The sequence below is a fragment of the Mobula birostris genome, chromosome 26 (genome assembly GCF_030028105.1).
Source record: "Mobula birostris isolate sMobBir1 chromosome 26, sMobBir1.hap1, whole genome shotgun sequence".
Lineage (NCBI taxonomy): Eukaryota > Metazoa > Chordata > Chondrichthyes > Myliobatiformes > Myliobatidae > Mobula > Mobula birostris.
Window position 1 is genome coordinate 5723668 of NC_092395.1, and position 25997 is coordinate 5749664.

General features: G+C 41.2%; 1 protein-coding gene across 11 annotated transcripts in view; it reads right to left on the reverse strand.

Moving 5' to 3' along the window:
• Nucleotides 1-25997, reverse strand: part of tcf3a (transcription factor 3a) — a 181176-nt gene that overhangs the window by 10498 nt on the left and 144681 nt on the right. For 4 of the 11 annotated variants that reach the window (XM_072244560.1, XM_072244558.1, XM_072244559.1 and 1 more), the window contains exons 12-19: nucleotides 24514-24578; nucleotides 24082-24160; nucleotides 23006-23079; nucleotides 21710-21916; nucleotides 19579-19699; nucleotides 16651-16813; nucleotides 13020-13252; nucleotides 374-519 (exon numbers count right to left, since the gene is read on the reverse strand). In XM_072244560.1, coding sequence (XP_072100661.1) covers nucleotides 377-519; nucleotides 13020-13252; nucleotides 16651-16813; nucleotides 19579-19699; nucleotides 21710-21916; nucleotides 23006-23079; nucleotides 24082-24160; nucleotides 24514-24578 — 1085 coding nt within the window. In that variant the 3' untranslated portion in view covers nucleotides 374-376. Of the gene's footprint in view, nucleotides 1-373; nucleotides 520-8029; nucleotides 8254-13019; nucleotides 13253-16650; nucleotides 16814-19578; nucleotides 19700-21709; nucleotides 21917-23005; nucleotides 23080-24081; nucleotides 24161-24513; nucleotides 24579-25997 lie in introns of all 11 variants that reach the window. The other 7 variants (XM_072244562.1, XM_072244555.1, XM_072244561.1 and 4 more) reach the window with 5 other exon arrangements.

The window sequence follows — 25997 nt, forward strand, 5'->3', positions numbered from 1 at the left end:
GTCCTGATGCAGGTTGATGGGAATGGGCAGATTAAATGGTTTGGTGCTGAAGAGCCTGTTTCTGTGCTGTTCTATGACCCTAAACTCCAGCGAGTCATCAAACACTCTTCATATGTTAACCATCTGGTCCTAGACTCCCCCACTATAAGAAACATCCTCTCAATATCCACACTATCTAGGCCTTTCAATATTCGATAGATTTCAATGAAATCCCCCTCATTCTTCTAAACTCCAGTGAGTGGAGACCCAGAGTCATCAAAGGATCATCACGTTAACCCTTTTATTCCTGGGATATTCTCATAAACCTCCTCTGGACCTTCTCCAGTGCCAGCACATCCTTTCTTCAATATGAGGCCCAGAACTTCCGACTTACCTTCTACATGTGGCTGACTGCATTGTGATTATCTCCCAGACCAGGATGTGTAGCTGAAAGAGGCAGTGGCTGCTCCCCTACCACTGCCGATACCTTCTCCTCCTCCCTTCGCTTAAGGCAGGCAGCTTTAGGATTCAAATTGCGCTCTATAGACAAAGTAATAGAGAAAAATACTAAAATACAAACCATTTAAAAATGATAGAAATACTTGAATAAAACACATTTGGAATTGTATAGAATTTCTTCAGATTAAAAAAAAGATTACAGATTCGCTTCAAATAATGATTATAGGAAAGCTTTAGAGATGGTGCAGAGGAGATTTACCAGTTGATGCCTGGATTAGAAAGCACATCTTATAAAGAAAGGTTGAGCAAGCTCGGGCTTTTCTTCTTGCAGAGGAGGAGATGTGACTTGATAGAGGTGTATAAGATGATTAGTGGCATAGATACAACGGACAGCTAGAAACTTTTAGACCTTTTTTCCCCCCAGAGTGGAAATAGCTAATATGAGGGGCCATAATTTTGAAGTGATTGGAGGAAAGTACAGGGGGTATGTCAGAGGTAATTTTGTTTTACACAGAGTGGTGAGTGTGTGGAAAATCCTGACAGGGGATTTAAAAAAATGTTCTAATTGAGTTCTTTGTAAAATTGAGTATAGTTTATGTTTTTATAGGATGTCGCTGCAAGTAAGTTTTTCCATTGTATCTGTACGTACATGTGCTTGAATGTATGACAATAACGTCAGCTTTCACTTTGAGACCGATTGGCTCTTATTCTGAGTAATACATGATCCTCTGAATCTTGAGTAATGCCATACATTCCTTAATCTTGTTTTAATAAACTCAAACTTGCCATACTTTTAATTGCCATTTCCTGAAATTTCATTAAGTTTATTTTAAACCAGGTGTTCCCAACTTTCTTTATGCCATGGATCCCTACCATAAAGCAAGGGGTCTGTGAATGCCAGGTTGGGAACCCCTGGTTTAAATAAAAAGGGAGTTTTACACCTTCTTTGTTCAGATTATAAGGTAAATTTGTTGCAGGAAAAAAAATACTTCAAAGGGCTTTAGCAACACCAAGAACTGCTCCATGAAGTCATGGAACCAGCCTCCCCTCCATAAAACAAAGAGACTCTGCAGATGCTGGAAATTCAGAGCAACAAACACACAAAATACTGGAGGAACTCAGTAGGTCAATCAGCATCTACGGAGTCGATGTTTTGGGTCGAGACCCTTCATCAGGACATCAGGTTATATCCATTAATTCTGCCTACACATCTTGCTGCCTTGGGAAGGCATCCGACATCTGACATAACCAAAGACTCCACCCACGCTGGAAAGTCTCTTTTCCCTCCTTCCATCAGAAAGAAGATACAAGAGTCTGAAAGAACACATCAGGCATAAGGCAACTTCTATCCTGCTGTTACAAGACTACTGAACAGGTATAGGTAGCCTCCAACCTGATGGCATAAACATCGATTTCTCCAACTTCTGGCAGAATTTCCCCCCTCCTCCTTCTTCTGTTCCCACTCTTCCCTCTTCTCCTCACCTGCCTATCACCTCCTTTCCTTTCTCCCATGGTCCACCCTCCTCTCCTATCAGATTCGTTCTTCATTAAAGCAAGATTAAAAAAAAAATTGATAAAGGGTCACAGCCTGAAACATCAAGCTGAACTGCTCCTGTATAGATTTAGTATGGACTCTTCATCAAGCTAAATGCCTTTCTCTATGGAGAAGGAATAACAGTTGACATTTCAGGCAGAGACTCTTTGCCAGGACTACAGTCCCAATGAAGAGTCTCAGCCTGAAACGTTGACTATTTATTTCTTTCCATGGATGCAGCCTTACATGTTAATTTCCTCCAGCATTTTATGGTGATTCTCTGGATCTCCTGTATCTGCAGAATCTCTTGTGTATAGACTATTGAACAGAACTCTTGTGCAATAAAGATGGACTCTTGATTTTTCAACTTACCTCATCATGATGGCCCGTGTAAATTATTTGTCTACCTGCATTTTCCCTGTCACTGTAAAGTATACTCTGCATTCTGTTTTCGTGTTTCCCTTTGTACTACCTCAATATACTTATGGCTAGAATGATGTATCTGGAAGCATGCAAAAAAGTTCTGCATTTTATCGTGGAAAAAAAGATACCATCTGGCAGGAGGTGCCATAGCATGAGGACTAGGACTGTCAGGATGGGAAGCAGCTTCTTCCCCCAGCCCATGAGACTACTGAACTCCCTGCCACCACTCAGGCCACATCACGTTTGAAGCAGCAGGAGTGTTATACTATTTACATTTTAACTTGTGTTGTAAATGCACCTCATGCTAAATGCCAACCTTCTGTAATATATTTTATTTGTTAATTTATGGTATATTACTTTATGCGTTATGTGTACTGTGCTATGCATTTTGGTTTGGAGGAACACTGTTTCGTTTAGTGCTATACATGTATTCCAGGCAGATGGGGCTTGTCAGCCATGATTGGCAGCTCAGCTAGGAGAAGGAAAATTTTGATCTCAAACCACCGCTGCCTTGCATCTATACCCACCCACAGGGAAAGCTTACCCAAAGGAAAAATCTGGAGCTGGAGTCCCTAAGGCAGTACTATGCAGAGTTCAACACTGACCGGCAATTCTTTCAATACCACCGGTGCCAAACTGCATCAGTCTTTGGAATGATCAGCTGTTTGGGTGGTGGGGGGAGCCTGCTGCACAGGCAGCAGTTTGCTCTCTGTATCATATAGCCCTGGCTAGCATATTACGTAGACAGCTAAGATGCACATGGCTGAATGACAATAAAATCGAACTTGGGAACTTGGTATGTGTGACAATAATGAACCAAGTATTCAGGAGCTGGATTTTCTAGTCAGCAGTTGACACTTGTCTTGGCCTTCAAGGAGAAGTGCTTAAAGATTATCAGCAAGTTCTAGGCACCAATTTCTCCTATTCTGACTGAAGTTACTGCCTCCGATCTGTTGCGTCTATGTGGTACCAAACATCAGTAACATCACTAACCAACACTGTAGTGTAGCAGTTAGCATAACACTGTTACAGCACCAGTGATCATCGATCCGGTTCAATTCCTGCTACCCTCTGTAAGGAGCTTCTATGTTTTTCCCGTGACCACACGGGTTTCCTCTGGATGTTCCAGATTCCTCCTATATTCCAAAGATGTACAGGTTAGGGTTATTAAGGCAGGCTGTGGTGGCGCCTGAAGTATTGCGACACTTGTGGGCTGCCTAGCACACTCCTCGCTGATTTGATTTGATACAAGCAATGCATTTCACTATATGTTTTGATGTACACGACAATAAAGCTAAACTTTAGCTAATTAAAAAAACTTTCCTAAGCAGCTGATTAGACTGAGTCCAGGAAGCTAGAATGAGCATGAAACTGAGAAAAGGGCCTCAATTTAAGGGTTTTCCAGACACTAAAATGAAGATTGGAAATGGCTGACAGTACAGGCCAGGAGTAACAAACTTGAAAAATTAGGACAAAACTAGAATGTAGAATTATTAATCCAAGGGGATTAGATTCCACACACTCATAATTTTCAGGAAAAAAGGCTGAACAACAAAGAATATAGCTTAGTTTACTGGCATAGACTTGATTGCTTTTGTTTTAAGTTCATAGGGATGGTTTTAGGGACAGAGTAGAGTTAGGGGTCTGGGCTTCCTTTCTCTGCTTGAAGGCCAGTGATATGGGCAAGTGACAAAAGACATCCATTGATGTTGCGCTGTCCTAGTTTGGTGGGTTCCGGGACAGATTTCTGTGCGAAAAGGATGGACAAGGGCTGGGAGTATGAGGTCCCATCACTGGCTAGTCCAGGGTTTAACACAGAAAATCAAAGCCCAAAGGTCAATCGGAAGCTTCATTGTCTGAGCCCAATGGCAGAAGCCTGAAGATTGGAAGATACAGACTGGAGATCTGTTCAGCATTGGAGGAATGTCCGTGTATGAGTGTGTGCGAGGAAGAAAAGACCATAAGACATAGGAAGAATTAGGCCATTTGGCCCATCGCGTCTGCTCTGCCATTCCATCATGGCTGATTTATTATCCCTCTCAACACCATTCTCCTGCCTTCTCCCTGGAACCTTTGACACCCTGATTAATCAAGAACCTATCAACCTCCACCTTAAATATCCTAGCCTCCACAGGCTTATGTGGCAATGAATTCCACAGATTCACCACCCTCTGGCTAAGGCTAAAGATATCTTTCCTTATCTCTGCTATATATGGACGTCTCTCAATTCTGAGGTTGTGACCTCTGGTTCTAGACTCCCCTATACAGAAAACATCCACTCTATTCAGAGTTTTCAGCATTTAACAAGTTTCGATGAGATCCTCCCTCATTCTTCTAAACTGAAAACAGACCCACAGCCAACATACGTTCATTTGTTAACTCTTTCATTCCCAGGACCATTCTCGTGAACTTCTGAACCCTCTCCAATGTCAGCACATCCTTTTTTAAATAAGGTAACCAAACCTGTTCACAATATTCCAAGTGCAGTCTGACCAAAGCCTTATAAAGCTTCAGCATTACATCCTTGTTTTTGTATTCTAGTCCTCTCAAAATGAATGCTAACATTGCATATGCCTTCCATACTGCTGACTCAACCTTCAAGTTAACCTTTAGGGGATCCTGCACAAGGACTCCCAAATCCCTATGCAAGTCTGATTTTTGAATTTTCTTCCCATTTACAAAACAGTCCATGCCTATATTCCTTGACCATGCACTTCACTACATTATATTCCACCTGCTACTTCTTTGCCCATTCCCTTAATGAGTCCCTCTGCAAGCACCCTGCTTCCTTACCAGTACCAGCCCCTCCCCTTATCTCTGTATTGTCTGCAACTTGCTCATCAATTTCTTCATCCATATAATTGATATACACTGTGCAAAGAAGCGGTCCCAACAGCAACCCCTGTGGAACGCCACTAGTCATTAGTAGACAATCAGAAAAGGCCTTCTTTATTGCCACTTCGCCTCCTGCCAGTCAGCCAAACTTCTATCCATGTTAATACCTTTCCTGCAATATCATGGGCTGTTACTTTGTTAAGAAGCCTCATGTGTGGCACATTGTCTAAAGCCTTCTGAAAATCCAAGTAAACACATCCACTGACTCTCCTTTGTCTATCCTGCCTGCTACTTCTTCAAAGAATTCCAAAAGATTTATCAGGCAAGATTTCCCCTTTAAAAAACCATGCTGAGTTCAGCCTATTTTATCATGTGCCTCATGCCTCAAAGTATCTCAAAACCTCGTCCTTAATAATAGGCTCCAACATCTTTCCAACCATTGAAGTTAACTGGCCTATAATTTCCTTTCTTCTACCCCACTCCTTTCTTAAAAATTGGGTGACATTTCTAATTTTCCAGTCCTCCAGAACCATTCCAGAATCTAGTTATTTTAGAAAGATCATTACTAATGCTTCCACCATCTCTTCAGAATCCTGGTTTGCAGTCCACCTGGTCCGGGTGACTTAACTACCATCAGGTTTTTCAGCTTCTCAAGCATCTTCTCTTTAGTAATAGTAACACCACTCACTTCTGCCCCCTGACATTCTCATATTTCTGGTCTTTTGCCAGTTTCTTCCAGAGTGAAGACTGATGCAAAATATTTATTCAGTTTGTCCTCCATTTCTCTGTCCCCATTACTACTGCTCCAGCATAATTTCCCAGCAGTCTGATATCCACTCTCATCTCTCTTTTACTCTTTATACGTCTGAAAAAAAAACTTTTTTTTATCTTCTTTTATATTAGTGGCTAGCTTGCCTTCATATTTTGTCCTTTCTCTGGCCAAGAAATACTTCCCACCATGCCCTACTCCTTCAGTGTCATGAGAAAGGGGCTTGCTTTGCTGTTGTTATTTTGTTGCTTGTTGTGTTCTGTGTTGTTCTGTTAAGCATAGTGGGTAGGATATGCTGGTGCTGGAATGTGTGGTGAAACTTGCGGGCTGGCCCGAGCACATTGTTGATTGTTAACTTAAACAATGTCATTTTACTATATATGTTATGATGTACATGTGATAAATAAATGAATCTGATGAACTGAAATTCATCATCAATGTGGTATAAACACAGAAAATGCTGGAAATACTCAGGTCAGGGTGCAACTTTGAACTGTAACATTAGCAGTCTCCCCCCCCGCCCCCCCAATAGATGTGGCTTGACCTTATTTCAGATTTTCAGCACCTGCTGTGTTATTTTTTAAACCCTAAAATACTTTCAATAACTCTGTCATGGACAGTCCCAAGCTGAACTGAGAAAGGAGGGCGGTTGGGTATCAGGCTAGCAACCCCATCCAGCAAAAAACCCAGAGCTACAGAAACACCAACAGTTGCTCCAAAGACGTCACCCCGGGAGAGGAAGGATCTTCACCTTTAAGTGAAAGATTTCCACAGATTTACCACCTTCTGGTTAAAGAAATGTTATTTATTTATTGAGATGCAATGCGGATTAGCCCTTCCAGCTCTCCAAGCCATGCCACCGAACAACCCCCGACTTCACTCGAGCCTAATCATGGGACAATTTACATTAACCAATTAACCTACCAACCAGTATGTCTTTGGACTGTGGGAGGAAACTGGAGCACCAACCACATGGTCACGGAGAGAACGTACCAACTCCTTACAGATAGTTTCTTATCTCTGTTCTAAATGGACTGAGGATGTGCCCTTTGGTCCTAAACTCCCCCACTATCGGAAACATACTCTCCATGCCCATTCTATCTGGGCCTTTCAATATATCATAGGTTTTAATGAGAACCCCTTCATTCTTCTAAACTCTAGTGAGTACAAGCCTAGAGCCATCAATGTTCCTCATATTTTAATTCCCAGAATCATTCTTGTGAGCCTCCTCTGGACCCTCTGAAATGCTAGCACATTTTTTTTTTTAAGATAAAGGGTGCAAAACTGCTCACAATACTTCAAGTGCAGTCTGACCAGTGTCTTATAAAGCCTCAGTAATGTACCATGCAAATGCACTTTCACAAATTTCTTCATATCCCAACTTACCAGCATTGATGAAATTAAAAATAAACCTGTAATCTTCTTAATAAAATCCAAACAAAGCTTAAATTCTCAAAACCGAGAGGATCACCAGGGTCTTCCTCACCCCTATTTGTGACATTTACTTGGAGCATCGTAGGTGAGGGACCCGAAGCATTGTTGAAGATCCCTATCACTCATCCCACAATCTCTTTGACCCACTACTATCAGGAAGGAGGTACAGGAACCTTATGACTAAGGACTGCCAGACTGGGTAACAGCTTCTTTCCTCAGACTGTGAGACTAATGAATACCCTGCCACCACTGAGGTCTTGTTATTAGGACAGTGAGCTGTTTACTTTACGGTTTACAACATGTATTTTGAATTATATTTTATTAACCTATTTATGGTAACATTTTGCTTTATGTGCTGTGCGTAATCTATGTTTTGTGGGTTCACCGTGGTCCAGAGAAACATTGTTTTGTTTGGTTGTATACATGTACAGTCAGATGATGATAAACATGAATTTGAAATCTGTTAAATCACCAATTTACTTTCAAATTTTAGGCTGCCTGGTTTCCTTGTTCCAAATGTGGAGATGAGAAAAGTGGTTTAACCCAGCGGGAGCAGCAGTGTTGCCCTCAGTACAATGTTAGTTACTGTACACTACCTCGTACTTGTTGTTCAAGGCTGAGAATAACTTGGACGGCCTGCTGCAGGATGATGAGTTTGGTTTGAGCTTTATCAGTTTTTAAATGCATCTGACACATGCGGCCCAACTCTTTGAAAGCCTCATTAAGGTTTCTGATGCGAATTCGCTCCCTGACATTATTTGCCATCCGCCTTTCCCGGTCCTTCAGCTCTTTTTCTTCGCCTGTAAAGCCTTCGTCAGTACTGCAGGGTTCACAGTGCCAATAGGTGTTAGTTAGAGGTGGCAACTTCAAAAAAAAAAGCCATTTTCCTTTGGCAGTGCATAAAGATTCTATCAAAACTAAATATATAGTGTACCTTCACAAAGCTAAAAAATTAAAATATCAGGCACAAAATTTGCTTTAAGATATCAGTTTGCATTTTCAAATTTGTTAACTTCGGTTGAGTGAGCCAGACTACCACAAACATGTGATAGATAAATAAAACAAAGAAAGCCACACAAAAAAAAGACGTACTGGCTTGTAAAAGCTTCACATCCAGAGCAAACTGCTAAAAGAGATAGGCACAGGAGATTCCATTCCATTCCATTACCCTGATAAAGGAGTTGGCATTATGTACTCAGGTTGCACACATGTAACTGTGTGGCGTTATCAATTGTAAAAAGCTGTATAGGATAAATTTCAAAATAGTTTCAGGGATAGTTCTGCCCTATCACAAATCAACCCCGAATGCAAGATTTGTAAATCGAGACTTCTTTTTAAACAAAATGCTAAGCATGTATTAATTTAAAATTTTCTTTAAAGCAACTGTTCCCAACCTGGGGTCCATGGACACCTCAATTAATGGTAAGGCTCAATGGCATAAAAAAAGGTTGGGAACCCCTGATTTAAAGGAAAAATACCCTGACATTATTCTAATCTATCCACAATTTATCGAACCCTAAAATGTTAATTATGTTTTCAAATATTGCGAGTTTGACTTAAATTCTTGGCGAGAGAAAAAAATAATTTTCATCAGTGCAATATTATGTCATAGGAAATGTAATTTTAATATTTCACCAGGCTAAATTGGATTCAAACAAAATGTCCGGTAGGGCATGGTTTGACATTTCTACATGCGATGGTTGTAGGCTATGCAGTCAAAGCTTGGGTCAAATACACGATTTAGTTTATTTTATATTTTTATTTACAGATACAGCACAGAGCAGGCCTTTCTGGGCCAATAAGCTGCGCCGCCCAGCAACTCACCTATTTAACCCTAGCCTAATCACAGGACAATTTAAAATGACCAATTAACTTATTTACCGGTACGTCTTTGGACTGTGGCTGGAAACCAGACCACCTAAGGAAACCCATGTGCTCGTGAAGAGAATGTACAAACTCCTCAGAGATGGCACTGGAATTGAAGTCTGAATTCTGATGCCCTGAGCTGTATTAGCGTTGTGCTAACAATGTGCTACCATGGTGCCACTAACAACACAGATAATTATCCGCAAATCTTGATGTGCCCAACATTCAGATTTGGATTTTTTTTGGTTGTCATCAAGGACCCCCACCATCAAAGCCATGCTCTTTTTTTTCCCACTGCTGCCATCAGAGGAGGTACAGGAGCCTCAGGGCCCACATCACCAGTTATTACCCTTCACCATCAGGCTCTTGAACCAGAGGGGATAAGTTCACTCGTCTCATTTCTGAACTGTTTGAACAACCTATAGATTCACTTTCAAGGTCTCTCCATTTCATGTTCTCAATATTTATTGCTTACTTATTATTATTATTTTGTTTCTTCCTTCTCGTATTTGCAGAGTTTGTTGTCTTTTGTACATTGGTTGTTTGTCTGGAGTGCAGTTTTTCATTGATTCTACTGTGTTCCTTTGTATTTACTGTGGATGCCTGAAAGAAAATGAATCTCAGGGCTGTACATGGTGACATATATGTCTTTAGAGAATAAATTTACTTTGAACTTATGGCTTTTCCAAATGGGCTTTTAGTTGTTAAAAATCAGCCCAAAGGAACCTGGTATGTCTCAAAGCCTCAAAATACCATAACCTAAATTTATAAAATGAACAAGAATTTTCCTTAAAGTCTGCATCAGCATTTATAGGGGAAAGGCAGCCAATTAAGTTTATTTGTTTCTGAAGCTTCACTACCTCTCAGTTTGTCTGTGCTCACATTTTCTTTTTCACCTTAGCCTCATTGGTTACCTGTAATCACCCCGCTGACACACAGAAGTAATTATTTTTGTGTGGGCTATCTAAATGCCATAGTGCGCAAAGTGAGGCCAACTAGGAATTCTCTCTCACCTTTAATGTTCAGGGTAGCTTGAAATTTACTTTTTTGTAGGTTTATGCAGGGTCTGTTGAAGCCAAAGCTCCATTTAATTTGTCAGCTGTTGGAATCGATATTTTGGAGAGCCAAGTAAATCAGAACTTGGAACAATAATATTAAAGAGTTGCCAGACTCGTCAGATTGAATTATTCAATAGCTTCGTATCAATTTCCAGCCTTGAACACTGCCAAGCACCAAGTACGAGGTCAGAATACAGCCAGTGTATAACCATGGAACAGAAGAGTGGCAAATCTTAAACACAAGAGATTCTGCAGATGCCGGAAATCCAGAGAAACACACACACACACACACACAAAATGCTGGAAAACTCTGCAGGTCAGGCAGCATCTATGGTCTATGCATCTATCTGCCTGACCTGCAGAGTTCCTCCAGCATTTTGTGTGAATTAATAGGAGAGAAGAACACATTTGTTATGGAGATTATGACTGAGAGCACAAGCTGGCCGGATGTGAATCGTCCCAAATACAATGAATCGCAAAGGAACTGTTAAACTGCGTGAGGCGTGCCAAGGTTTCCATGCACAGAGGAGGGATAAGCAACATGGATGAATGAGAGAAAAACCCAGGACACATCTAAGGAGGCATGACAGAAACACACAATAACGAAGCAAAGATGTTGAGGAGGACCAAGGACAATAGGCCAACCTATGGGGAACCTTTAAAGAGTGAAGCAGAACGCAACCCAGTAAAATGAATAAATTGGCCATCAGTCATTTCTTTCCTTGCATTACTCGACAGTTAAGGGGTTTTGAAAGATGGAACATGTTTAGCACTGGGAGTACCCACCATTTTCATCTCCTTAAAATTAGTTTGTGATATTCGGATTGCTGTGGAGTTGCGCTTGCCAACAACATCCCATCACCATCAATCTACAGGACATGACACTCCAGGAACTTGAGCTATATAATTATTTTTGGTGTTACTGTATGTTTACAGCTATCTTACAATATACTGTGCAAGTCTTAGGTACATACATATAGCTAGGCTGCCTAAGACTTTTGCACATAGGTATATAGTTTAAAATAGGAAGGTGGTTGGGAAACAGAAGTAAGAGTACTTAGTTTTGTATTAGCTCAGTAGTATTAATTGTTACTTAGTAATTGGAAAGACATAATATTCAGTACTGTTGTAAAAGTCTTAAACACTGTAGCTATATATATATATATATATATATATATATATATATGTGTCTAAGACTTTTGCACAGTACTGTATATGTGCCTTGTACCGTGTATGATTGCTGGTACTGTGTTTTGCACTTTGCTGTTTCATTTGGCTGTATTCACATATGGCTGAATAACAATTAAACTTGAAGCATAAATGTACGAGTTTAGAAGGTAACTGCAGTCACATTTTGAAAAGAGATGGATTTGTGGAAGAAAACTGGAATACTGTTTGTTCACAAGTTATAATCTTCTGACAAATGTTAACAATGTACAGCCCACACCCGGGCACGAGTTTAGGCAGTGTGAGAGCAGACAATGTTGTCCTCACTACCTAATGCTGTTTTCTTCATCTACACCTGCCTGTCCCTTCTTGGAGCAGAAGACACCTTATGGGACTAACGTTCTACTGCAGACACATTAAATCATAACATTGGGGCCTGTGGAACAGGACAATGGTTTAAAATTTTACCTTTATTTTCCAAGGATGTGGGGGCCAAATGGAGTGGTTTTACTGCTGGCCTGGCTGAGCTAATTTCCAAATGCATCACCTTTACACCTAAATTGCTCAATATGCCTGACCTACAGATAAACAATTAACTTAGTCATCCAATTTCACATCCCCACCCGTAAATCAGTATGCCAAAAGTATACTTCCCTCTGCTCCCCCTTCTTCCCTCTCACTGATGGTCCGACTCTTCTTTCCTTAAGATTCCTTCTTCTTCAGCCCTTTACCTTTTCCACCTATCACTTCATCCTCTCTCCCCTACCAACCCACCTTCCTGCTCACCTGGTTTTACCTTTCACCAGCCAGCTTGTACCTTTATGCCCTCACCCCACCTTCTTATTCTGCCTTCCTTCCATCCAATCCCGATGAAGGATGTCAGTCTGAAACGTTGACTATTTATCACCCTCCACAGATGCTACCTGACCTGCTGAGTTCCTCCAGCATTTCGTGGGTATTGCTGAAGAAAGTATGCTCAATGATATTCTTGGACCAGATATACCTGTGTGCATCGCTTCGCTAACTATACACAAAAGATGAAATCCAAGTTACTACCACCTTGAAAGTGATCAAGAAAAGCACAACAGGAAACAGAACATTTTGTATTTAAGTTCCTGCAAACGTTCCATCCCCTTCACCATCTGATTTCTGAATGGACCTATGTACACAACTTCACTATTTTTTTCTTTATATATACACACATCTCACACACACACACCTACCTATATCTATACCTATCCATCTTTATCTCTATATATTTTTTATTTTAAGTTATGGTTTTCTTTATTACATATTGCAGTGTACTGCTGCCACAAAACAACAAATTTCACAATATATGCCAGGATTTAACCCTGATTCTGATTCTGAAGTGCAAGTTTTGAGAAACAGGGAGCGGCGTTTTAATGGTGCATAGGGAGGACAAGCCTATAGGCATGCTGTATTTCGACAGTACAGAAAGCCCCCATGCCAGTTGTTATCACAATGGCCAACTGACCTCTGACTTGTTGCTCCAAGTTGAGAATGACTGACACAGCCTGGTGGAGAATAAGTAGTTTTGTCTGTGGCTTGTCATTGTTAAGGTGGAGTTGACACATGCGTCCAAGTTCCTTGAAGGCCTCATTGATGTCACGCACACGCAGGCGCTCACGGGCATTATTAGCTACTCTCCTCTCCCGCTCTCTTTCTGCTTTTTGCTCTGGGAGAAGTTGCTCGTCATCATCTTGACTACTGACCAAAATATAATAAAGACATCCCTCAAGTACAAAATAAAAAGCGAAGATCATTGAGGCAACTATATGCTTTTCAAATACATGAAACAAAGAATAACACTGCTCATAATTTAGTAATATTACGAAGATTTAATGTTCACACTTACATTCAGTGGCCACATTATTAGGTACACCTGCATACCTGCTTGTTAATGCAGACAATTGTTGTTCAGACGAAAGATTAGAACGGGGAAGAAATGTGATCTAAGTGACTTTGATCGTGGAATGATTGTTGGTGTCAGATGGGATGGTTTGAGTATCCCAGAATTGCAGATCCCCTGGTATTTTCATGCACAACAATCTCTAGAGTTTACAGATGATGGTGTGATAAACAAAAAAAAAAATCCAGTGAGCGGCTGTTCTGTGGGCGAAACTGTCATGCTAATGAGAGAGGTCAGAGGAGAATGTCCAGACTGGTTCAAGCTAACAGGAAGGCAACAGTAACCCAAATAACCATGTGTTACAACAGTGATGTGCAGAAGAGCATCCCTGAATGCACATGTCGAATCTTAAGGTGGATAGGCTAGAGCAGCAGAAAGCGACACCAGGTTCCACACCTGTATCTAATAAAGTGGCCACTGAGTGTTGTTTCTGAAGGCTGCAGTTTGATAAAAGCACTTAAAACTTAGAAAGTAAAACATTTGAAACACTGTAAAATTGCCACTTACTTACTTGCACATCTTTAGCAAACAAAAAAATCAGTTTCACACATCATGAATCATATTATTAAAACTTCACTGCCCTCTTGATTAACATGTTAAGTCTGCACTTGACCTGTCTGCAAGCTCAGATACATTTTAAATTTGTGAACAGTTTGGGTGTATCTGCAAGACATTTTGTAACATTTAGTATGTAATCATGAAAATAATTTCCACTTAGAAACATTAATGATTTCACCTGTGTGCAGCATATCTGGTATGAATAAAAATAAAAATAAAACAAACATTCAATGAGACTGTCAGACTTGCTGCCTCTTTTGTCATCCCATGACAATAACAAAGCACTGGTGGGCATGACCACACTTAGTAGTATTTCACACAAGGCACTTACAGGATTTACAAGGAACGCTATCACAAGAAAACACCATCCATCATCAAAGAACCCCACCATCCAGGCCATGCTCCCTTCTTGCTTCTGCCTTCAGGAAGGAACTTTAGGTCCCAAACCACCAGGTTCAGGAACAGTTATTACCCGACAACCAGCAGGCCCCTGAACCAGCGTGGATAACTTCATTCACTTCAATTCAGAACTGACTCCACAACCTATGGATTCACTTCCAAGCACTCTACAACTCGTGTTCTCACTATTATTTATTTATTTAAATTTGCACAATTTGTCTTCTTTTGCATATTGGTTGTTTCCCTGTCTTTATTTATGTATAGTTTTTCATAAATTCTATAGTATTCCTTTATTTTCTTGTAAATGCCTGCAGAAAATTGAATCTTGATGTTGTGTATGGTGATATATATGTACTTCAATAGTAAATTTACTGTGAACTTTGAATAGGGAGATGGAACACAGTCATGAATCTACAACCTTCATCAGTTAGCGTTTTAGAAGTCATGTGTCAAGGAGGTTTGTCGACACAATCCGACAAGTCTCGACACATACAAAATGCTGGACGTCTAGCAGCATCTATGGAAATTAACAAGCAGTTGACAGTTCAGGCCGAGACCCTTAATTAGGACTGGAAAGGAAGGGGGACAAGCTAGAAGGTGATAGGCGAAGCCAGGTGGGTTGGAAAGGTAAAGGACTGGAGAAGTAATCTGATAGGAGATGATAGGCAGGTGAAGAGGAAACATAAGGGGACAGAGTAGGGAGTAAACAAAGCGGGAAGAAGGAGGAAGAGAAAAATACCAGAAGGAGAAATCTATGTTCATGCCATCAGGTTGGAGGCTAGGCAGATGGAATATGAGGTGTTGCTTCTCACCCAGCGAGTGGCCTCATCATGGAAGAAGAGCAGGCCATGGACCGACATTAGAATGGGAATAAGATTTAAAAAGGTTGGTTCACCAAGCCTGAACCTACACATTCTCAATTGCATGCCACACCCTTATTTACCAAGCTAGTCATCAGAGAGGATGGGAAAATTGAGGGAAAAAAGTACTTGTTTCTCATAGGACAATGTCAGCTTATGAATTTGCATTCTGCTCCTTTAATGTCTTTATTGATAGTGGAATGTATACTCTGTAGCCACTTTATTAGATACACCTGCTCATTATTGCAAATATCTAATCAGCCAATCACGTGGCAGTGACTCCATGCACAAAAGCATGCTGACATGGTCAAGAGGTTCAGTTGTTTTTCAGACCAAAGATCAGAATGGGGAAGAAATGTGATCTAAGTGACTTTGACTGTGGAATGATTGTTTGTACCAGGTGGGGTGGTTTGAGTATCTTAGAAACTACTGATCTCCTGGGATTTTCACACCCAACAGTCTCTGGAGTTTACAGAGAACTGTGCAAGAAACAAAAAGCATACAGTGAGCAGCAGTTCTGTGACTGAAAACTCCTTGTTTGTGAGAGAAGTCAGAGAATGGCCAGACTGCTTCAAGCTCATGGGAAGGCAACAGCAACTCAAATAACAACTGTGGGGTGCAGAAAAGATCTCTGAATGCACAACATATCAAACCTTCAAGTGGATGGACTACAGCAGCAAAAGACCACATCGGGTTTCACTCCTGTACCTAATAAAGTGGCCACTGAATGTATTATGCTCATTGCCCAGTTCCAGTGGACTGGGCGGATGAGATCAACAGAGAGATCAATGGCCAGGAAAGTGATTCTACAATGCTTTGTGAAGAGCAAAAGGTATGACAAGGCACAGAAGTCATGGTCATCCACTGCAACCAAGAAGACCCTAGATGTGATGACTACTTGTATCTCTGGACCCAGATGTCCGAGGTCGAGAGAGAGGAACTTTCCCTGTGCGACAGCTTTTCCACTTTAAAAACTTTTCTGCACAGGTTTCTTCGTGCAGTTCACATAATCAAGAACAGCACAAATCTAAATATCATCGTGTAAGTGTCTCAGTTTTGGTATTAAGTTCCGTAAGATTGTTGCAAATAGTTAAAATGTTGTAAGAACATTAATGACAGCTGAGCACATAGCCAAGATAGATGAAGGAATCAGACAAATCTCAAAATGCCTTGCTCACTTTACCCAAACTTTCCACAAACTTTTAGTTTACTATGGAGATGAGGTACTCCAAAATTTTCAGGGAAATAACTCTTCCTGCTTACACCTTCTACATAATAATCTCTATTCTTTGTTATGATATACTCAAAAGAGCACAGCACTTAGGAGTTAGCCGACATCAAGAAACTGGAGACCACTTCTCGGACAGAGGAAATAATACCTTGTTCTTGATGCCCGTGATGACACTTTGGAATCTTTCCGTTCATCATCTGACTTCTCTTCTGTACCCGAGGAATTGTGGTTTTCGTCGTCCTCCTTTTCTTCTTGCTTTATATCCGCAGTAGACTGACTGGCATTAGATCTCTGCAGACCACCGGGCATTCCTGCAAAAGGATGAGAATCAGGGAGGTTACAGAGTTAGGATATAACCAGCAATCAGATGTGTTTCATGAGATGGAAAGACTCTTAGATGTCTATAGGCTGTGAGAGGCATTACCTATGTCTAAATTTCTCTTAAACATATGCCAAGCAGGTGAAAAACTAATCAGATTTCTTGTCCTAAACTGCAAGTGAGCTGTTCTCCTAAGCACTGTTCCCTCTAAGCTGTGCAGGTGCATGGCTGCACAGTAAATGAACACATGTAGAAAAAGTTTATGAAATGTGTAAGATTTTCTTTGTTGTACTGTACTGTATACCCTACAATTAATAAATAAAATCTAAAGTATGCGATTTTTCTATTTTAACTCTAAATATTCAAAGTATGCCGCATAACTTTCTGGTTAAAAACTTCCTGCTCAGAGCAGGTGGTCTGGGCAGCTGTAAAAAAAATTATAGAGGGAATGTAGCTCCTAAGTAACAGAATTCAAGTTTCAAGATTGTTTAATGTCATTTCCAGTATAAAAGCACAAAGGAGATTGAAGTAAGTGCTACTCTGGATCTGATGCAGCACAAAAAATATAAATATATTAAGATTGTCCACAAAGTGACACACAGGCACAGGAGTATCTGTACATAAGGTGACTTGATAAGGTGAAATGATAAAGTAGTGGTGGTGGTGGGGGGCAGGGTGTGGAGGTGTTGATCAGCCTTACTGCTTGGGGAGAGAAACTGCTTTTGAGTCTAGTGGTCCTGGAATGGATGCTATGTAGCTTCCTCCCTGATGGGAGTGGGACAAACGGTCCATGAGCAGGGTGGGTGTGATCCTTCATGATATTGCTGGGCCTTTTCTGGCACCTTTCTGTACATACGCCCTTGATAGCAGGTAGGCTGGTGCCGGCGATGTCTTGGGCAGTTTCAACTACTAGTTGCAGAGTCTTCCTGTCTGCTGCAGTGCAGTACCAAGCAGTGATGCAGCTTATTAGCTAAAGTTCTTTATTACCTTTTCCTTGGAATTCATTGAATTACCTATAGGGTTTCTATTTTTACAGACCCCATACTGCAAATCACTATCTTTTTTTGAGCAACACACACAAAATGCTGGAGGAATACAACTGGTCAGGCAGCATCAATGGAGGGGAACGAACAGTTGATGTTTTGGACCAAAACCCTTCAGCAGAACTGGAAAGAAAGGAGACAGAAGCCAGAATAAGTAGGTGGATGGAAGGGGAGAGTACACACTGGCAAATGGTAGTTGAAACTAGGTGAGGGGGAAGGTGGGTGGGTGGGGAAGAGGAAGAAGTAGGAACCTCTGAGGTTTTAGGTGGAAAAGGTAAAGGGCTGAAGAAGAAAGAATCTGATAGGACAGGACAGTGGACCATTGAAGAATAGTAAGGAGGAGGGGCACCAGAGGGAGGTGATAGGCAGGTGAGGAGAAGGGGAGGGTTAAGAGGGGAGTTAAGAGTGAGGAATGGATAGAGAGAGAAGTGAGAGGGGAGAAATTACTGTAAATTGGAGAAATCTATGTTCAAGCTATCAGGCTGGAGACTATCCTGACAAAATATGAAATGTTGCTACTCCAACCTGAGTTTTGCTTGATCGTGGCAGTAGAGGAGGCCATGGACAGACATTTCAGAATGGGAATGGGAAGTTGAATTGAAATGGGTGACCACCAGGAGATCCTGGTTTTTGCAGCAGACACTTCTCCTGCAAATTTGGATGGGAGCATTAGCTATGAATCAGTTGCAGCTCTAAAGCATTTTACCCTTTTACAAAATCACTTCACAAATTTGCATCGATTTTAAAGTAGTGGATGGGAAGCTGGCCTCTTCTGTCAGTGCTGTCCTCCAGTGTTTGCTCAGTGGAAGACAAACTAGACTGCTTTTGTTAGCAGCTGCACCGCACAGTATGAGGAACTGCTGGGGGCTTGTTCTTGTAGAAACATGGCTCCAGGACAACATCCATGCACCATGAATCTACAGGACATGACATCAGGGATTTAGGCTATACTTGGTAACTGAATGTTTTTCTGCTATTATATGTGCTGTGTACGCTGTGTGTGATTGTTGGTACCTTTGCCCCAGAGGAATGCTGTTTTGTTTGGCTGTATTTTTGAGTACAATTGGATAATAATTAAATTTAAACTTGAACTTCAAACAAAAAATGGACATCTGACTTTGGAATGGATGAAATATACTGGACCAAGAGATCATTAACTAGATGTCCCATTCTGTAAATAACGTTATAAATGCCTTCCCACCATTGAGGACATAAAGGCAGTGCCTCAAGGAGACGACACCCATCCTCGACCCTCCCCATCTATGCCATGGTAGCTTGACGATATTGCAGCTCGGGATGTTTTGGAGTTCAATTTTACCACCATTCTTTAAGGGATCTCTGTCCATCCTTTTTGTGGATTGCTTGGATTTTCTCCGGGTGCCCTGGTTTCCTCCGACAGTCCAAAGACGTGCCGGGTAAGTTATTTGGTCATTGTAAATTGCCCTGTGATTAGGTTAGGGTTAATCGGGGTTGTGAATTTGCTGGGACAGTGTGGCCCGAAGGGCCAGAAGGGCCTTCTCCATGTTGTACCGTCCAATTAGAAAAAAATAAGCAAACCAACACATCCAGGACATACCTTCTTATTATTACCATCAGGGAGGAGGTACAGGAGTCTTAGGATGCACACTCATTGTTTTAGTAACAACTTCTCCTCTGCAGCAAAAAAAAAGTAGTAAGCACACAATGCTTTACTTTCATATAGGTGCATACTGACCGCTGTAAGCTTCTTGAGGCCGGTTAAGATCTGACAGTGCAGTGGTCTGTGATGGCAGCACACGGCTGGGCAGAACACTAGGGTTGTTAGATATTCCTGAGCCTTCTTCATGAGCTCCAACCTGATCAAAAAACATCAGTGTGAGATACAAGTGTTCAGCACTTTCCACAAGCTTACACATGAAGAAACAAGAAAGAGTTTGGTCATATGACACTCAAAGTAAGACCATGGATCATCTGACCATGGCCTCGGATCCACTTTCAACTCTGTCAAATCTCAAAATTCTGTCCATCTATCTCCTCTCTGGACACAGAACAATGTCCAACCCGCAAGTCCCTTAACCAACATAGTACTTCACAGCATACTACAGTATGGACCCTTCAGCCCACAATATTGTGCTGAACTTTTACCTCCTCTAAAATCAGTCTAACCCTTCCCTTCCATACAGCCCTGCATTTTTCTTTCATCCATATGTCTATCTAAGAGTTTCTTAAATGTCCCTAACGTATCTGCCTCTGCCACCAGCCCTGGCAGCGCGTTGCGCGTTCCACACACCCACCACTCTTTGTGTAAATGAACCCCCCCCCATACTTCCCTCCAATAACCTTAAAATCCTCCTGGGAGGGGGGGAGAAGATGGCCGTGCAACAGCGTGCATGGCCACGTCGGTGATGAATATCTGTTATCTGTCAAGTAGGGGACCGTGCACAATTCTGATTTGATGGAGACAGATGTGAGAGCACAGTGGAACATCTGGAAAACTTCTGAAATGCCCGCTTTGCTGCCACTGCTACTGTGTGGTAACCCGAATCTCCGGAGCTGAAGGCCCCCAAATCCTCGGCTTTGCGTGTTTCAGCGGTCGGGGAGAGGTCAAAGGCGCTCCGCAGAGGATGGCGCTCGGGAGGCTGTATTGGAGAGGCTGGTCGGAAGCTCAGAGTTTTCGGATGGATGGACTCAGTGACGGCTGGGGTCGACTGCTTCCAAGGTATCAGCAAGTTGACGGTGCCTGGAGGTTCATGGCAGGGATATTTCTCCCTTTTGCCGCCTGCTATCGGGGACTCGGGAGTCGATCGACTTGGGACTTTGAGACTTTTTTTTTACTGTACCCATGGTCTGTTCTTTATCAAATTATGGTATTGCTTTGCACTGCTGTAACTACATGTTATAATATGTGGTTCTGTCAGTGTTAGTCTTTGGTCTGTCTTGTTTTCTGTGATATCACTCCGGAGAAACACTGTATCATTTCTTAATGCATGTATGCATTTCTAAATGACAATAAAAGAGGACTGAGTGTTCTCATAATCTAAAAAAAAATTATGGCCGCTTGTATTAGCCATTTCCACCCTGGGAAAAAGTCACTGGTTATTCACACTATCTATGACTCTCATCATCTTGTACACCTTTATCAAGTAACCTCTCATCCTTCTTCACTCCAAAGAGAAAAGCCCTAGCTCACTCAACCTATCCTCATAAGACACGCTCTCTAATCTAGGCAGCATCCTGGTCAATCTCCTCTGCACCCTCTCTATAGCTTGTGTCCTTCCTATAATGAAAAATTGGAATCAAGGTTACTTCTTGAAGATTTACATCAAAATTGGGAATGACTGTGTCTTACATACAAATAACAAGAAGGGCATCATGGTAGTGTAGAGGTTAGCACAAGGCTATTACATCTTGGGGCACTGGAGTCTGGAGTTCAGTTCCAGCGTCCTCTGTAGGGAATTTGTACGTCCAGTCCGTTGGCATGTGGGTTTCCTCCAGGCGCCCCGGTTTCCTCTCTCAGTCCAAAAATGTATTGGTTAGTAGGTTAATTAGTCATTTTAAATTATCATGTGATTAGGCTAGGGTTAAACCAGTGGGTTGCTGACAGTGCGGCTCATTGAGCTAGAAGGGCCTGTTCTGCGCTGTACCTCAAAATAAACAGAAAACCTGGATGAAATACCAATTCTCGGGAGACTTGACAGGTTCATTGCAAGTGTTCCAACACCCCAGATCTTGTTGATAACAAGATATAGATTTCAAAACAATACTTCAGTAACTAATATATACAAAAGGAGATGATTTCACCATACTGTGAAATAAACAATCATGCAATGAGCCAGTTTAAATGACTGAGAAGGTGGAGCTCTCACCATAGAATGCCGGTTTGCTGGCAACAGGACTGGGGGTGTGAATCCTGTGCTTAAACCTCCAACTGGGCCATTGTGCGATGGCCCTATTAATACATGCAAGTCACCGTGGTTACTGGGCATAGTTGTTGCTGACCCAACAGCATGACTGCGCAGCACGTGAATGGCGTCGTCCAGTCTGTCTAGCCGATCTTCCATTTTATTCTGCTGCTTGGAAAGGAAGTTAAATATTCAAATATGTCTATAAGTAAGAAGCAAAGGGCAGCAGTAATTATATGCACCATTGCAACCAGCTACCTGGAAGTAAACAATCAAATATTTTATTCACTGCAAGTGTGGAATTTAGAGGATTTAAAAAAAAATAGAACATGATGTTGTGCCGACCTTTTAATTACTCTAAGGTCAATCTAACTCTTCATGAGAATGATCCTGGGAATGAAAGGGTTAACTCACGAGGACTGTTCAATGGCTGTGAGCCTGTATTTGCTCTAGTTTAGAAGAATGAGATGGGATCTCATTGAAACTTACCTCATACTAAAAGGCCTAGATAGAGTGGACGTGGAAAGGATGTTTTAAATAGTGGGGGAGTCTTGGAAAAGAGGGCACAACCTCAGAATAGGACTTCTGATTAGAACAGGGATAAGGAGAAATTTCCTAGCCACAGGTGAATCTGTGGAGGGGAGGCCAAGTCAATGGGTATATTTAAAGTGGAGGTTGACAGGCTCTTGATTAGTAAGTACATCAAAGGTTACAGGGAGATGGTAGGAGAATGGGGCTGCCAGGGATAATAGATTAACCACGGTGGAATGGTGGAGCTGACTCGACGGACAGAATGGCCCAAATCTGCTCCCATGTCTTTGGTCTCATGGTCTTTTAAGACATAGCAGCAGCATTCAGCCCAACTCTTTTGCTATTCGATCATGGGTGATTTATTATCCCCCTCAATGCTCTTTCTTTAATTTTAATTAAAAACTTTCAATACTAACTTTCTGCTGAATTCAGGTGGTCCAGGTACATGGAGAAAAGTTTAATTGAATAGCAAAATATGAAATATTTCTTTTCACTAAGAGAACAACATAAAAACCACAAAACACAATCACAGACACAGCTTACTGCTGGGATATAATTTTTGCAAAGAGCTCTATTCATTTTTAAATTAAATACTAAAAGTAAGGATAGTGAAGAGCATATAACCTCTTCCAAAATGTGTTTTTGTTGCACTGAAATTATTTACAATTAAAATTTTGTACAATGCAGATCCAATATTGCAAAATATAAATTCACTATGAAAAATCCTACCAGGTTATGTAGCGTCCCTTCGTAAGTCGGTGACAGTGCACCTTGGCCCCCGGTTCTAGACCACTGACCTGTACCTGTAGAAAGACAGATAACCAATTTTATTCAAATAAACACAGTAGATTCCAGTTAATTGGGACACATCGGGACCTGTACATTTTGGCCCAATTGAGCGGCTGCCCCAATTATCTTAAGTTTCATGGAAGCAGGCAAAAAGGTATAAAAATCCCAAACTTAGTTGCAAATTATGTATTTAAGTTAAATACAGAACAAATTAGAACACTATCAATAGTACTACAGTACCATAAAAACTGTGTGTTAGTTCCTAATAGTTATCGACAGAGGAATTCATCCAGTGTATGCAATGAACAAAATCAGCATTGACACCTAGTGCAGATAATGGACTGCCTTCATACAATGTTGCTGGTGAATGCATCCTCCAAATCTTCATTTTCATTATAACATTCAAGATGATTCTCGACACCTTTAAATTCATTAAGGTTCCCAACTTGTTGAAGTAGTGAAATCATTTCATTTTCACTCCCAGCTGTTTCTGGCATCTCCAAGCCCAAAATGCAGTGAACAAATCAGTTCTGAATTGTCTGACTGCTTATTTCCCACCAACTAACACGGACAAAAACATCACCATTTTTTGAACACAAACACGAGCAAAAGACACTATCTAAAATTTTCGTTCTAAGCATGGAGTAGTGTTGAATGGCCACACAAGTGCACGTGATTGACACTAGTTAGAAACTGTTCGGCAACTGTGTCCTGCCCAAATTACGCAGCATGGAATCCCAAATAAGTGAAGGGAATCCTGGCAATCTTCTCGAATATTTTTTGTTCTTCAAGAGTTGTCCCAAATAAGCAGCTGCCCCAATTAACCGATGGCCTAATTAACCAGAATCCACCGAAGTTGAAATAAATCATGCAGTTTCAATCTTGAACACTGGGTGGTGCAATAGCCCCATCTTCTGCGAGGATAAAAACAGCTGCACTGTTCAAACACAAGCAGTGATTCAGGATGTGGAGAAATACAGCATTTCTGTGAGACCACTGGGAAAAATAATAAATACCTGCAATTGCCTGTGGGGAGCCAACTGGTGTTGATGGATTTGAATGGAAGTTATTGCTGGTATGGTCTGGTGAATAAATCTGGAAAACAGGCAAGTTCCCAAACTAAAGTTATTTGATAGTAACACAAAGGCACCACATACTTAACTGCATCCAAATCAACACTGCATATTGACACCTGAGACATGGACAGTAAATACATCTACTATTCTAATTTTAGCTGCATTAAATATTCCAATCCATTCAACAGTCTGTGTTCATGCCAATTAAAGAATGTTAAATAAACCCTTACAATAAGATTGTTATACAAGTTATTATATAAAGCTGTCAAGAATAATCTTGGACTGAAATGTTGACTGTTTAATTCTTTCAGCATTTTGTGCGTGTTATTCTGAATTTCTAGCATCTGCAGAATCTCTTGTGTTTAAGCTTACCGAGGCTAGAGCCTTTCCCAGTGCGTCACAGGTCTGTGGGCTGCCAGATGAACTTCCTCTATTAGCTGAAATCAGAAGAGATGTGTTAACAGGAAACCCAGCAGGCTGAGGCTTTGTAAGGTATTGGTCAGGCTGCACTTGGGAGTATTGTGAGCAGTTTTGGGCCTCTTGTCTAAGAAAGGAAGTACTGGCATTGGAGAGGGTCCAGAGGAAGTTCCCAGGAATGAAAGAGTTAACAAGTTTTGGGCTTGTACTCCCTAGGGTTTAGAAGAATGGGGGGGGGGGTATGTCATTGAAACCTATTGAATATTGAAAAGTCTGGATAGAGTTGATGTGGAGTGTATGTTTCCTATAGTGGGGTAGTCTAGGACCAGAGGACAAAGACTCAGAATAGAGGGACATCCATTTAGAATAGATTTGAGGAGGAATCTGTTTAGCAAGAGGGTGGTGAATCTATGGAACTCACTGCCACATACAGCTGTGGAGGTCAAATCATTGGGTATATTTAAACTGGAGGTTGATAGGTTCTTAATTAGTATGGTTGTCAAAGGTTAGGGGAGAAGGCAGGAGAAAAGAGCTGAGAGGGATAATAAATCAGACATGATGGAATGGCAGCGCAGTCGAAGAGCCAAACAGCCCGATTCTGCTCCTGTATCTGATGTCCTTACTCAACTAGGAAATATTGAATCTTGAGAGAGACCTTTGATCATGGAAGTGACGAAAGAAATAAGAGCTTAAGGATAGATAACATGCATTGCAAAACCTGCTAGAACAGAACACCAGTGTATGCAGTTCTGGTCACCTACAGGAAAGATATCAGTAAGATTCAAAGAATGCAGCAAAAAAAATTCAAGGCTGCTGGCCTCCCCAGGTTCGAGGACATTTTCAAAGAGCAATGCCTCAAAAAAATGGCATGATCATTAAGGACCCCCATCACCAGGGACATGCTCTTTTCTTATTACTACCATCAGAAATAAGATACATGAACCTGAAGACACACACTCAACATTTCATGAACAGCTTCTACTCCTCCACTATCAGATTTCTGAGCACGCAACCGACTAAACGATGAACACTACCTCACTATTTTCATTCTACTTTAGTTTTTAAAAAATATACATTTCTTATTGTAATTTATAGTTCAAAGTTGGAAGTAAATTATTAAAGTATATATATGCCACCATATACAGCCCTCATTCATTTTCTTGCAGACATGCTCAATAAATCCAATAACCATAATAGAATCAATGATGAACCACACCAACAAGGTGGAGAACAAGTGTGCAAAGACAACAAACTGCAAATACAAAAAGAAAGAAGCAAATAATACTAATCAATAAATAACCGATAAATATTGAAAACATGAGATGAAGAGTCCTTGAAAGTGAGTCCATAGACTGTGGGAACATTTCAGTGATGGGCAAGTGAAGTTATCCCCTTTGGTTCAACAGCCTGAGGATCAACAGGAATTAACTATTACTGAA